The 13,979-nt window shown below is 41.4% G+C and overlaps 1 protein-coding gene across 1 annotated transcript; it reads right to left on the bottom strand.

The window, feature by feature from the left end:
- Positions 1–10,222: 10,222 nt before the first annotated feature.
- LOC106577590 (histone H2A.Z) lies at positions 10,223–11,792 on the bottom strand. Its single transcript, XM_014155778.3, has 5 exons — positions 11,667–11,792; positions 11,311–11,388; positions 10,913–11,026; positions 10,656–10,785; positions 10,223–10,550 (listed from the first exon to the last, which is right to left on the bottom strand). The coding sequence occupies exons 1-5, from the start codon at positions 11,667–11,669 to the stop codon at positions 10,489–10,491; spliced, it is 387 nt and encodes a 128-aa protein (XP_014011253.1). The 5' UTR covers positions 11,670–11,792; the 3' UTR covers positions 10,223–10,488.
- Positions 11,793–13,979: the final 2,187 nt, after the last annotated feature.

Below are 13,979 nucleotides of genomic sequence, written 5' to 3'. Positions count from 1 at the left end.
TTTCTGTGAGGACATTGGTTTTGTGTGATTCAAGGTTTCACGTTCAAGGTTTCATTCATGTCACTGAATTCCAATGACAACTTGATCATTTGATAACCTTAGTTTTCTTCAACTAGCCACTAACTACTGTATAAACGCCACTATTCCTTTTAAACAAAGTGTTGATTATTTCTCAGTGGATCTTCAAATGCCCAGTGTTTCAGGATGTTTTGAATCCTGAATCTTCGAGACAAAGTAAATAGGTAGCCTTTTTTGGGCCGTGGGGGAGGAGCCCACAGCATGTGCCATTTCTGTAGCATGAGAAGTACACTCCCTGAACAGGACCCTAGTTTATCTCTGAGACATAAATGCAACTATAAAAGGGGAAAAGTTCATGAACCATTTATTTTTATACATAACACAGGTCTCAGGTCAGAATGTTGATCCCCTCTTTAATTAGCTGACACGATTTGTGTAGCACATGTGGTTTTTAGGTTTGTCAATGTAGGTGGTCGGACAAACGTTTGGAAGGCATCCAGACTCCCCATTTTGTGAAGGGGATGGGGAAGTATCATGCTCAAGCCTTTTATCAGGGAAATAACCTCTTCTTTTAAAATAGGATTTTCAGCTCTTGTTCGCTGTATTGCTCGCCAATTCAAATCCTCTGATTCATTCAGAGCTCGCTGCCAGGGTTAGCTGTCCTGGGCCCTGTCCAGGAGTGTGTGCAGATAGAAATGTGTTGTCTCAACCGGATATGATTTTTCTGTCATGTAGAATATGGAATTATGTCTGCTCTTCATTACATTTCTATCTGCAACACACTGAATATACTCCTGTTCGTTTAGATCCGTGTGGTTGAGAGAGAAGTAGGGAGAGGAGGATGCCACTTTAGACTATTGAGATGTACCCCCTACAACCTGCACGGTAAGGACCTTCCTGTCTGTAAGGACAACTCTCCTGTGTCCCAAATTACACCCTATTAACGATGTAGTGGCACTACCTTTGACCCGAGGCCTATGGTCCCTGGTCAAAAGTAGTGTACTATAATGGGAATAGGGTGCCATTTGCAATGCAGCCAGGGAGTAGCTGGTATCGTGTTGGACATGTGAAGGCTATGGCCACTAACGGACATGCTAAGCCAGCCAACTTAACACATTTTGAGCAGCTGTTTAATGAATTGGAGCAGGTGGACGATGGTGGTGCCAAGGTATTTTGAGAATGTGATACACTTCTAATCGCATTAACACGGCGCCATCATACTCCTTACTCTGCCATTCCACCTCGTGTAAGAGCCAGAGGCTACTCCAGTTGTCCATTGACAGTTTTCACACTGTATTTGCAGCGGTGGGAAAGAGTCAGCCCAACAGAAGTCTTAAGGAGACATTATCGTTCTAGAAGTAATTTACAAATGTCACTATTGTTGCAAAAAAAAAAAGATCAGTTCTTATATGCAGGTTTTTTGCCTTTGGGAAGTTACTTAATGACAAAGAGATTGAAATGGCTTAAATAATCATAATTTATAATATTTCGTTTTTGCTGGAGTCCCTTTTTTAAAGACAATTCCACAAGCTGTTGTGTCTGTCATTCTGGTAACAAAGAGCTTGGATACACTTGTTTTGCTGGCAGACCTGTTTGTCAGTGATTTAAGAGAGAGTATACTGCTATCATATCACACCATTTAAGAAGAGGATCTTGTTTGGTTGTGGTCTGAGCAGTGCTGCCAATTGCATCACTTCAAAGATATCCGCCTTTCACTTAAGCTGCTTTTCAATGGTCTGGTTTAAGTACAGTATGTATACATGACGGTGCAGGCTGCAAGGCAACAGGCCTGAGCCTCAGAGCTTGTCCAGCTGCTTTTGTCGCACAATGATAGTTATGGATTGGACATGGCTAGATCCTTCAATCGTTCTTCAACTCCTTTCCTCAGTGTGTTTTAGATTGTCCACTTAGTTGTTTTTTTTTGTTTTTCAGCCATGGTTTCTTAAGCTCTTCTCTTGAACTCTACACTCATTGTGACTCACTGCAGCTGACACCATACCCTGTGTATATAGCCAAGTTATCATTACTCATTGTGTATTTATTCCTTGTTCTCTATTATTTCAATTTTTTCTGTGCATTGTTGGGAAGGGCCCGTAAGTAAGCATTTCACTGTTTTACAAAGCATGTGACCAAATTTGTTTTGAAATTAGTAGCGGGGCTATGGCATATCCCTCAAAGTTCCAGAATGGGGTGAAAATGACAGCCATATTGGTCAGGGAGAAATCCAAACCAGTCTATTTGGAATGATTGGCAGTAGAGGCATAATCCTGTTTTTACTTGTGCAGGACAATAAAAGTAAGTCAGGTGATGTATGTAATATATTTATTGTAAACCCTTTTGTTTTCTTGTAAAGCTGTGTGTGTGCTATTATGATACAATATCAGTACTTGTTGTATTTACAAGTTATCTATACAGAGCAAAAATGTAAACGCAACATGTAAAGTGTTGGTCCCATGTTTCATGAGCTGAAATAAAAGAGCCCCGAATTTTCCACACGCACAAAAATATTATTTCTCTAAAATGTTGTGTACACATTTGTTTACATCCCTGTTAGTGAGCACTTCTCCCTTGCCACGATAATCCATCCACCTGACAGGTGTGGCATATCAAGAAGCTGATTAAACAACATGATCATTACACAGGTGCACCCTGTGCTGGGGACAATAAAAAGGCACTCTAAAATGCACAGTTTTGTCACACAACACAATGCCACAGATGCCTCAAGTTCTGCAGTTGGCATGCTGACTGCAGGAATGTCCAGAGTTGTTGCTGGAGAATTTAATTTCAATTTCTCTACCATAAGCCACCTCCAACATCATTTTAGAGAATTTGGCAGTATGTCTAACTGGCCTCACAACCACAGACCCCCTAAATAATGCATTTTATTTTGTAAAGTAGTTTCTTGCATCAAACACATTTTCAGTCACCTTATCTGAAGGACAAGTGGATAAACCGGTTGATGTCAAGCTCTGCATGTTTTTTTCAATGTAGGTCTACATTGAGCACCACACATTGGCTGCTACTGTCAGCTGAATGATATAACTGCTATTTCCATGTTAAAATGTTATGGGTTGCATTTTCTCCATTTGTTTTTGATTGTAGGCCACTCTGGTAGACCTACATTATTGTCAAATAGCCTACTTGGCCCCTGTTAAAACGAACTTAAAGCGGGTACAGCCTCAGCGTTCACAGTAAACGTGCGCTGGAAATTGCACAGAATTTTCACAACTTTCAGGTTTGCGCTCAGCAGACCTGAAATTTGCTCAGTGTCTGAATTTTTTTTAGGGAACATCGCCTGAGGCCCATTGTCGTGCCATTCATCCGCCGCCATCACCTCATGTTTCAGCATGAAAATGCACAGCCCTGTGTTGCAAGGATCTGTACACAATTCCTGGAAGCTGAAAATGTCCCAATTCTTCCATGGCCTGCATACTCACCAGACATGTCACCAATTGAGCATGTTTGGGATGCTCTGGATCAACGTGTACAACCGTATGTTCCAGTTCCCACCAATATCCAGCAACTTTACACAGCCATTGAAGAGGAGTGGGACAACATTCCATAGGTCACAATCTACAGCCTGATCAACTCTATGCAAAGGAGATGTGTCATGCTACGTGAGGCAAATGGTGGTCACACCAGATACTGACAGGTTTTCTGATCCTCTCCCCCACCTTTTTTTAAGGTATCTGTGACCAACAGTTGCATTTGTGTTCGCAGTCATGTGTAATCCATAGATTAGGACCTAATTTATTTACTTCAATTGACTGATTTCCTTTATGTGAACTGTAACTCAGTAAAATCTTTAAAATTGTTGCATTTATATTTTTGTTCAGTAAAAATCCTATTAGCTGATTTCAGCCAGTGTATGGTTGACTAGCAAAAAAATAAACAGTGTAAATAAATTCTTTAAATTAATTATTTCACACTATTTTATCACAGCACTGGCAAGCCATGGTTGACTATCTCCATGACCAGAATGGCTGACCTTTAACACATCAGAAAGTTCATGTCTAGTATTCTAATTCCTAATTCTATGGCAGAAACACCATTGCGTCGTCCGCGGCAACGACACCATCCGGCGACTAGATGATAATCCTGCGAGAGGGAGTGAGACGGTGGAGACGAGAGGAGGATGAAGAGAAGCATTACTCATCTGTGTCTGATTTCACTGGGATTCTAAAGGAGCGAGAGAAAGGGGGGAGAGGAGGTGTGGGGGGGGGGGGGGGTCTGCTTTGGGGATCCTGGATTAATTTAAGCCATTTCACAATGTCCAGCCATAGAAGAGGGAGGACAGAGGGAGGACGGAGGGATGAGGAAGCGAGGGATGGGGGGGCGGAGGGGGGTTGAAACAGTTCAGTCAGGGCCAGCGACGGGACATCCTGTTGTAGCTTCCAAATACCATTTCCTCCAATAAAAAAAGAGAGGGGTGAGGGGGGGCAGTGGGGGAGAGACCTCTGAAATAATCTCCCACAGTAGACACACAGAGACATTGATTGTCATCTTGGCATGAGGCCAAGTCTGGAGAGAAAGCTCCCTCCCTCCCGCTGCCCCTCTGGAAGGCAGTCAAAAAGCACCTAAAGGAAGTCATTAAAGCTGAAGGTTGATGAAAAGTCTCACCCCCCCTCCCTCTGTCGTCCTTCCCTCCGTCTCAGCCCCCCCGCCATCCCTCCCTCTCTCCCCAAAGGCATGCTCCAGACTGTTCTCGACAAAGGACCCCTAAATGCTGACATCACAAAGAAAATTCTTCCTTTTGCATCCACATGTTTACACTGGCTCTAGAGTTGTGTTCGGTGTGACAAGAAATGACTAACCATTTTTAGGATGATTACCTGTAGGTGTCCAATGAGAAGGCTCATTTGTATTTTCTGTTTTACAAAGTGACTTACAATTTGGTTATTTGAATTATGCATTGCGTGCTTTGGGCATGAAATCCATTTTTATGGATTTCATGACGCATTTAAGAGTTGGATATGAAAGCAAAAACCAAAAAAATATTTGAACCTAAGGAGTGTATAAGCCACGTCAAAGGTAATTCCAGTATATACTTTCTAATTTCTGGGAGGAAATTGATAGTGAATGGCGACCACCGAAGCATCCCCGCCTCCCATTTGCCAAGAGATTTCATCCACCCAGACTAATCTGCCATTGTCATCAAATTTGCCCCCAGTGACAATAATTCAAAAGCATTTATCATATGCTTTAGCTTAGTTGTGTCCCGTCTCTTTTTCTCTGTGTGGCCAATCTTGTTGACCTTGCTGTCAGCTCTCCTGTAGAATTCTGGGTGGCAGCTCTGTCGCCCCGAAAGCGGCATACAAATTAGCTTTTCAAAAATCAGATCAAGTTATGTAAAGAACAAAAGCAAGCAGACATCAAAGAGGATGGGGAGAAGAGGGGAGCGCGGCAGGGGGTAGGGGGGATCCCCCTAGGTCTCCATACAGACTGGGACCAGGCGAGGGCCGCATAAAGGGTTCCCAAACGTCTGGGTCCCCAGACGCCCTAGGTTTGATTATTGTTTTTATCCCCCCCCTCCCCTCCTGGCACCTCCCACCTTCTTCCAACCCCAGACCTTGCTCCATCCCTTCAAATGAGTCCAGCTTTTTTGGAACGAGTCCCAATCCTAAACCTGGTCTTTGATTTCGGTGGGGCTTGGCACTGTCTCTCTTTCTCTCTCTAGGAGGACCAGTGAGCCGTGACCCCTGGCAGCCCACCCCAGTCTGTGTGAGCCCGCAGACACTCTCCCTCACAAACACACATGTACACACACACACAATACCCTGCCACAAAACCCCACAGGAAAGGAGGGAGAGGGGGGGACACACATAAGGGAAAAAACTGGACAAATCTATTGAACTCCAACTTTCAATGGAATCTTATCCTCTGAAAACAGATTACAGATCTGCTCTCTAATACTGCTGTATGTCTGTTCTGGTGAGTTGGATTTAGTGTGTAGTCTGCTGGTGGTACCAGGGAGACTGAAACCAGTAGAACCTGACCTGCTCAGCATTCAAACGCTACCAGCCAGCCACCTGCCACCAAACAGACCAAAGTGTTGAACATGAAAGAGGAAAAGAAAAACAAATCTTGAATTCAGTATGCCTGTTGACCGTCTTTCCCAACTGTTGTCAAACGACACATAGCTTTTTACTAACCGGTAAGCATAGCTCCCTCAAGATGTGTTGTGGAAGGAGATTTTATAATATGGTATTTATGCAGGCAAAACATTTTCATGTGGAGAGTAAATATATTCAGCTTATGTGGCATTATTTTGTCAGTTATAAAATATTAACAATGCGCTTTAACACCAGGATAAGTAGTCGCAAAACTGTAAAACTGTAACCACTCTCAAAAAATAAAATAAAAAAGGTTATTCAACTCTAATACAAGTCTACTTAACCTATTCAATTACTCCTGTTTAAAAATGTATAATATGTTGTATATACTGTATAAATATATTCTATATAATATATAGTATAATTTAATATCAGTTCTGTAATACTGGATTCAAAGGTTCATAAGAGTTCAAAGGAAATCACTTTGTCTTGCACAGCAACATTTTCCTCCATTGTCAGTAGTAAATTCCCATAATCTCGTGATGACATGCTGATATGTACATTCCATTAAAGCGTCATGAACCTGAAATACTCCCTGTCCCTCTCTGAAGGCCCAAGATGTGGGGGATAGTTTCCAGCAGGGTGTAGGGAAACATAATGGGTGTGTCCCAAATGGCACCCTATTCCTTATTTGGTGCACCATTTTTTATCAGAGCCCTATGGACCCTGGTGGAAGGTAGTGCACCATATAGGGAATACAGTGCCATTTGGGAGGCAACCCGACTCTAAAGCCTCAAGGTGTGCACTGCTTATTTTCTGCAAACTAATTGAAAACAAATGAACGGCAGAGACCCCTTTCTTTCTCATCTTAATTGACTTAATGGTTGAGTGCTGTGGTGCTTTGTTGGCCCGGTTCTCGGTTTGTGAACTGTGTGGACTGGAATGGTCTTGATCGAGGAAAAGACTCATTAGCCAACAAGTTTTCATCACAGATACAAAATAAACAATCAATAGGCCAATCAGATGACAATTGAGGATTAGCTATTTAAGAGAGTACATATACTTTAATGTTCTTATAGTGGTCTAACGATAACTTACCACAGTAAAATGCTTCTTACTCAGCGTAGGTGTAGTATGGGACTTGGTCTTCAATGACCCAGTGAGATTGTGAACAAACCTTTTGATCTGGCGCCATTTTATTCAACAGCAAATATGTAAACGCCAATCAGCCTGTCCTTCCTATTTCTGCCTCCACCACCCTCCACTAGTAAGCCTAGACAATCCACACCTCATCTATACCCTCACCAATCTCACCAGGCTGAATCATGGGGCCAACAGGCCATGCTGTCATGCCCACAGGCTGACAGACAGCTCTCCAACTCATACTCTTCTTATTCCTGCCTTGACAGAAGAAAATATATGATCATATCACTTGTGATCCCGGCAGTTTCCAGGCTATCTGGCATGCCCTTAAAGAAATGAGGGTGCCTGTCTGTGCTCATTGCTGTTAATGAATCAGTTGAAACTCTGGGACCTGGAAGATTGTAGGCAATCCTTCTTGAAGTGCAGGGTGCTGGAGGGCACACTGATGTGGCTATGAGAGGAGCTGCCATCCCATCAATGGCCCAGCAGGCAGGGTTGGGGAGTTTTTTTGTAATCTGATTTTTTTTTTTTAAACTGTAACTGTAATAATATTGTAATTAGATTACATACTTTTGAAAAAAATAGATCATTACTTCTAGGATTACTTTTAAATTCAGAAAGGTGAAAAAATACATTGACACCTTTCGTTTTCTCAATGACATTAAAGTCTGCATCGAAAAAGCTTTTGTTTGTTCCAGCTGAGCGAGTCTGACCACAAGTCAGAGACCACTATGATGACACACCAAATGTGTTTGATGGAACCTTTTCGTCTTCATTTACTGCCTCTTAAGGGGAAAGTAATCCAAAAGTAAAGGAAAGTAATCCGATTACGTTACTGAGTTTGGGTAAACCAAATGTTACATTACATTTGACAGGTAACTGACTGATTACATTTAGAAAGTAACCTTACCAACCCTGCCAACAGGTGCAATGAGATGGACCCTACAAATTATCTCCTTGTTTGAGCATGTTCAAGTTAACCAAGTTTCTTATCAATCAAGAACAAAAAGAATGCCAATGGACATTGCTGTAACCACTCTCAAATTAGCCGGGTTTATTCATTAGTCAATATTGTAGCAACAAAAAACAAGTTTCTATTGGACAAATCCAGGTAGGTCCCTCCCTGTTTCATTCAATTTGCTTCTGTTTGGTTCCTAGTAAATACAATCCAGGTTGGTGAAAGAGGTAGGTGGTCAATATGATTTAGTTTATTTAGTTCTTGACATAGTTAGTGTATGGCAAGGTGCCACCAAACTGTATAATCCATTATGAAAAAGTCAAATTGGAACTTGGAATTGTGCATGTTTATAACCAATTTTTAACAATTATTAACCTGTTGGGGCTAGGGGGCAGTATTTGCACGGCCGGATAAAAAACGTACCCGATTTAAACTGGTTACTACTCTTGCCCAGAAACGAGAATATGCATATAATTAGTAGATTTGGATAGAAAACACTCTAACCGTATTCCAAACAGTATCTCCTCAGGTGAGTAACTTAGTGAGAAATGTCGTCGGCACTCAAACCAAAGCCTGCCTTTGTCATACCGCACACCTGTCTAGTTACCTCACTGACATCCCCTGTCATAACCCACTGCAAATCTAGTCATTAAAGTGTTACTCCTCAAAAAAGGATTTCTACTGACATCCCTTTTTCTTCCCCCCCTCAACTTGGTGCCTTTGACTGAAAAGATACAGATAGGCCTACAGAACATTCAGGTGTTGGTAGATTCCATTTAACTTCATCAGCAATTCAAGAAGTGATCCCTTTTTTTCAAACAAGTATTCATTAGATGCAAAAATCTCATGTGGGTAACTGCTATTGCAGGTTTCCAACTAGCAGCCCAGTTATATTTATCATTTTAATTGTTGGACATAAAAGACCAGGAAATTAGCTCCAAGTTGTTTTTATTTTGGAAATCTGTTCCCACGCATACATAACACACGTGACCGTAAATGTAACAAGGCTCGAAATGTTTGTCAAATATCTGTTTGGGCTTCTTGCAGTCAATTTGAAGTCTACAGATTGTAATCATGTTCCAACCGACCAGTCGCTTAAGAAAAAAAATGTATCCCACGGCTGAATGCTGGTAGTACTGTCATACTCCATGGCGCAAGTGACACCTAGTGGACAGAAGACATTGAGCTGAATTTAACTGAACCTATTCATCAGTTAAACATTAACAAAAAAAAGATAAATCCACTGAGAAAACATGTAGTTTGATGCAATGTATCAAACTCAGAACAAAAGTGGGCTTTGTGTAAAGAGAGTGGCACAAATGTGCTGTCATTTAAGGAGTCATGTTAAAAATTAGACAAAAATCCCACTGACAAGTTTTATATTTGAAGTGAAAGCTTCCATTATGCATTTGTCACTCACAGCAGCAATATTTCTGCTATGTGAAGGCTCACCAAGAAAGCCTTTCCCGCATAGGTAGCTTTCTGATTCTGATGCAGTGACAGGCCCCAACTGCCTGAAGCATGTCAATCGTGCACCCATACAATTTCTCCTTTAGGAACACCTGGACAGAGGCTACATCAGGGTGGGAATAATTTCAGCTCGAGGGCCACAAGGTTTAAAGATTAGTGAAGGGCTGCACAGACAGTTGTTTGTCAAAAGTAATTTGTAGGCCAGAAACAGAAGTTACAGAAACAAAGTATGTCTAATTTATAATGGTCCCATCAAGATTTGGACATTGAAGAGTGGCATGGGCTCAGATCCCAGCAGCCCATTGCCCACTAATGGGCTATGAAACTTCTACCTCGGGGTGCTCTTAAAAAAAGAAAGGTATTTGATGTCATTCAAGGTTGTGCCAGCACATGAACATGCATCAGTCCACAATCCTAGTCATATTGTCAAAGGAGCTGGAAAAGTTAACATCCATGGAATAAACATGCTTGGTGATGCAATTATAGCATTTCCCTCATTGCAAGTCAGGGACATGTAGTAGACTACACCACATTTATAGGGCACAAATGTTGACTAAAAGACATAAACAAGGAACAGATGCACAATACCGTGGCGCTTTATTCAAATACAACTTCAAACATGGAAATGCCACTGGTATGCCAAAATGTACACAATAAAAACAGCACACAACTGCAGTTGTATCAACAAAGCCAAAAATCAAAACCAGCTTCTCTGAAGCCACTTTTCCTCAGATGAGTAGATGCAAGTTCATACATTTAAAAAGTCCTAAAGTTCTACCAAGCAAAACATTGTTCAACCATTGAAGCAGAATGTCCTGAGATGACCCCACACCACTGTTTGCAGGGTTATACAGTCTTTTGCTGTCCCTTCTTTCCAATCAGTGACTTATGGATATGAGGGATGACACCTGAAAGAGGGAAACAAATGATCAGTGGATTCAAACACGAAATATAAAACAGGGAAGTGGTACAATAACAATACCACTGGGAAACAATACAACTGCTGCACTTACCACCACCAGCAATGGTTGCTTTGATGAGAGAATCCAATTCCTCATCGCCTCTAATGGCCAGTTGCAAGTGACGTGGAGTGATACGCTTGACCTTCAGATCCTTTGATGCGTTTCCTGCCAGCTCCAGAACCTGAAGTTCAAGAGCTTGCAGGTCAATATCACTGACTCGAGTGAACTGCGATTGCATATATGGCACTGCATGGTTTTGTGTCATAAACCGCAAAAAAAAGAAAGTGAGTGTTTTGAACATGCGTTACCTCAGCAGTTAGGTATTCAAGAATAGCAGCGCTGTAGACAGCTGCAGTCGCGCCAACTCGACCATGGCTCGTTGTTCTGGATTTCAGATGTCTGTGAATACGACCCACGGGGAACTGAAAAACAGGGCGGGAAACGTTATATGCATTTATTTACCCAACTAGCCATCATTAAGTTGCGAGCAAATTACACTGAAGGTTTGCGCGACTCCCCAGCCTACTTGGCAGATTGTTAGCAGGTTACGAACAGTGTGATCTTTAGAAAATTGTGTAGTTTTGAATTATAGATTCACCGCCACAATATTTGTTAGACGGTTAAATCGTTCGCAAATTAACACATTTAGCCTACACTACCACACGTTTATCGTTGGCGCTAGCAAGCAATGAATGAATGCACTCACCTGCAAACCCGCCCTCTGTGAGCGCGAAATGGCCTTTGTCTTAGTCTTCCCGGAGTCTTTTCCTGCCTTCCCACCAGCCTGAAATACAGTTTTATTGTATGGGTTATTTTAATGTGTTAAGCAATTGCTGCAAGACAGCAGTGTGTAATTAGCCTGTTTATTCTACAGCGCGTGTTGGGGTTTTGATTATAACCAGCCAATGCCAAGGGTTTCAAATTGCTAACGTCAGTTAGCTAGCCAACGTTAGCTAAAGAAAATTACCTTTGCTAGCTAACACAAATACGTGCTAATTCTCACGGTAAACCCGTTGAATAAAGTGATGGATTTAGTAACGAAGAGTAAAAAAATATATATACCATTTTATATGATGTTCTGGCTATTTGCAGCTGCACAGATCCTCGGCGAGCACTTGTCTAGTTTGAACAACTAGTTCCGCATCAGATTGCCATGAATTTATGAAGGGGAGCTTGATCCGGGACTTTGCATGGAGGAAGTCAGCCAATCAACTCTCGAATTCATTTTTTGTCATAGCGCTTAACCAATCACAATGCAAAAGTGCTCACTGTGCGGGAAAATGTGACACGTCATTTTTCTCTGGATGTTGGATAATGTCGTTTCTATTTTATTCTCAATTTATGTTATTATAATAATCATAATAATTTCATCAGCAAAAAACAAACAGGTAATAGATCACGACAGGTCAACCAATAAAGGCCAAGTCTTTGAAAGTTTGTTCTTCTTCTTCTTCTTCGGTGAGGTTTAATCGCGGTTGGCATCCAATATGTTGCATTATCGCCCCCAACTGAACTATAGTATACATCCATTACAGTTTGTGATACAAAACGGGAATAGGGAAAAATGTAAGAAAATACAAATATTACCCTACCAACTAACCCTACACTCAATAAAACACACCACCTTATTCCACTACTTTAATCCTACCCCCTGCCAATACAGGACACTACCACTCAACACACCATGTAATTCTTCTGAATTCAAATCTCGTACGCTGAAATACTTCTCTGCAGCTGCCACAACAACATCTATTTTCTGTCTCTGCGGTACAGTTAAAAAACCATTGCTATGAACGCTAAGAAGCTAACCTTACTGAAATATATATCACTTCTTGGCCTATCCCTCTGTTCTGGCACAGATCTACTATTCACAGGGATCCTCTCAGAATCCCTCACTCATGATCCACCCTCCCAGGGGCGGAAATCCCAGGGGGGACGGGGGGGACACGACCCCCCCATCCTGGGAAAAATATGATTTGTCCCCCCCAATATATCACTGTAAACATAACTATGTAATTTAAATAATATTAATAATACGCAATGAAAGCAATTGTGCTGATTATAGACACTTGATAGCGCGTTTTTGCCTCACAATGGTTTGATCCACTGCCAGTTCCTTATTTGTCAATGTAACAGAGTGTTAGTATCTACTGTCTGAAAGACACTCAATGCACGTAACTGACGTGAGGTTAATCCAGTCAATCGAGCCAGGGTTCACACACACCCTAGCTGAATTTGCAGAGCTAGCGCGCAAATATTAACTATTAAGCTAGCTAGTACCTATTCCATTTATGTGGCGTCGTCAAAGATGGAATCTTTGCTATCGTCAATTTATTCCAAGATCAGCATGCATGTAAGTTAGTGCTTCAAAGTCCCTGTGATAAGGTTAGCGATAAACTGAACAGAACTACACTCTCTTCTACCATTGTTTTAAATATATTTAATGGTCTCGTTGCAAAAGCTAAATTGTCGCAAGGGAACTTTTATTTATTTATTTAATTTCACCTTTATTTAACCCGGGTAGCAAAGATTATAGCAAACACCACTGAATTGGTGCTCGCTAGCTTTGCAAATTCAGCTATTGTTGGAAGCCAGCCAATATGAAGCAAACGATTAAAATTACAAAAGGTTGCAGTATATGTTGTGTAAATGGTGAACTCATACAGCTGTCAACTCTTGTCACTGCAATCCGTTTCACATTTGCTAGCTACCTTTTAGAACGAAGCCCATATAGAATGATAGAAGATAAGATGATAGAAGCCCATCTCCTACTGTAAATAACCTACATACTGTGTGTGTGTAGCCAGCCAGGTAGAAAAATGGCAGAAAAAAGACGGACATCAGAGTATTTTTCAGTACACCAAAACGCAAAGTAAGAACCCTAGTAGCCTAATATCTCAGACTAGTTGATAAAATGTTCATAAGAAAGAAGTGAAATGCTAATGGAAATGTTTCACAATGATGTCATTAGGCAGAGCAGGCAACAGATGGCACACAGACAGCAGAGTTGTGGACAGATATGCAGGGACAGACTGGCAGAGACAGGGAGTCTCAGGTAAGTTTGTTGAGTCTTTGTTTGGCAACATTATGAAAGGTTCTCAATTTTTTTTACTTGTAAAATAGGAACATAATTGGAAAATGCCATGGATACCCCCACTCTCAACTTAAACTAGTGACTGAACTAAGATTTGTTAAAGGCAATGGTATTGCTGTTGTGATTAGTTGTGTAGTTTTGGGTACCTGTAGTTAGGAGTACGGCAAACACCTTATTTCTTTGGTTCCTCAATATACATTTACCATATTACAACGTAGGCTATGTGTTACAGCACTACTTTTGGTGTCCCCCTCAGGAATTGCTCTTGAGAAAATTTCATG

Source organism: Salmo salar, chromosome 18 (genome assembly GCF_965601325.2).
Source record: "Salmo salar chromosome 18, fSalSal1, whole genome shotgun sequence".
NCBI classification, from domain to species: Eukaryota; Metazoa; Chordata; class Actinopteri; order Salmoniformes; family Salmonidae; genus Salmo; species Salmo salar.
Note: the sequence above shows the minus strand (reverse complement) of the source record. Positions and strands in the feature narration are given on the sequence as shown.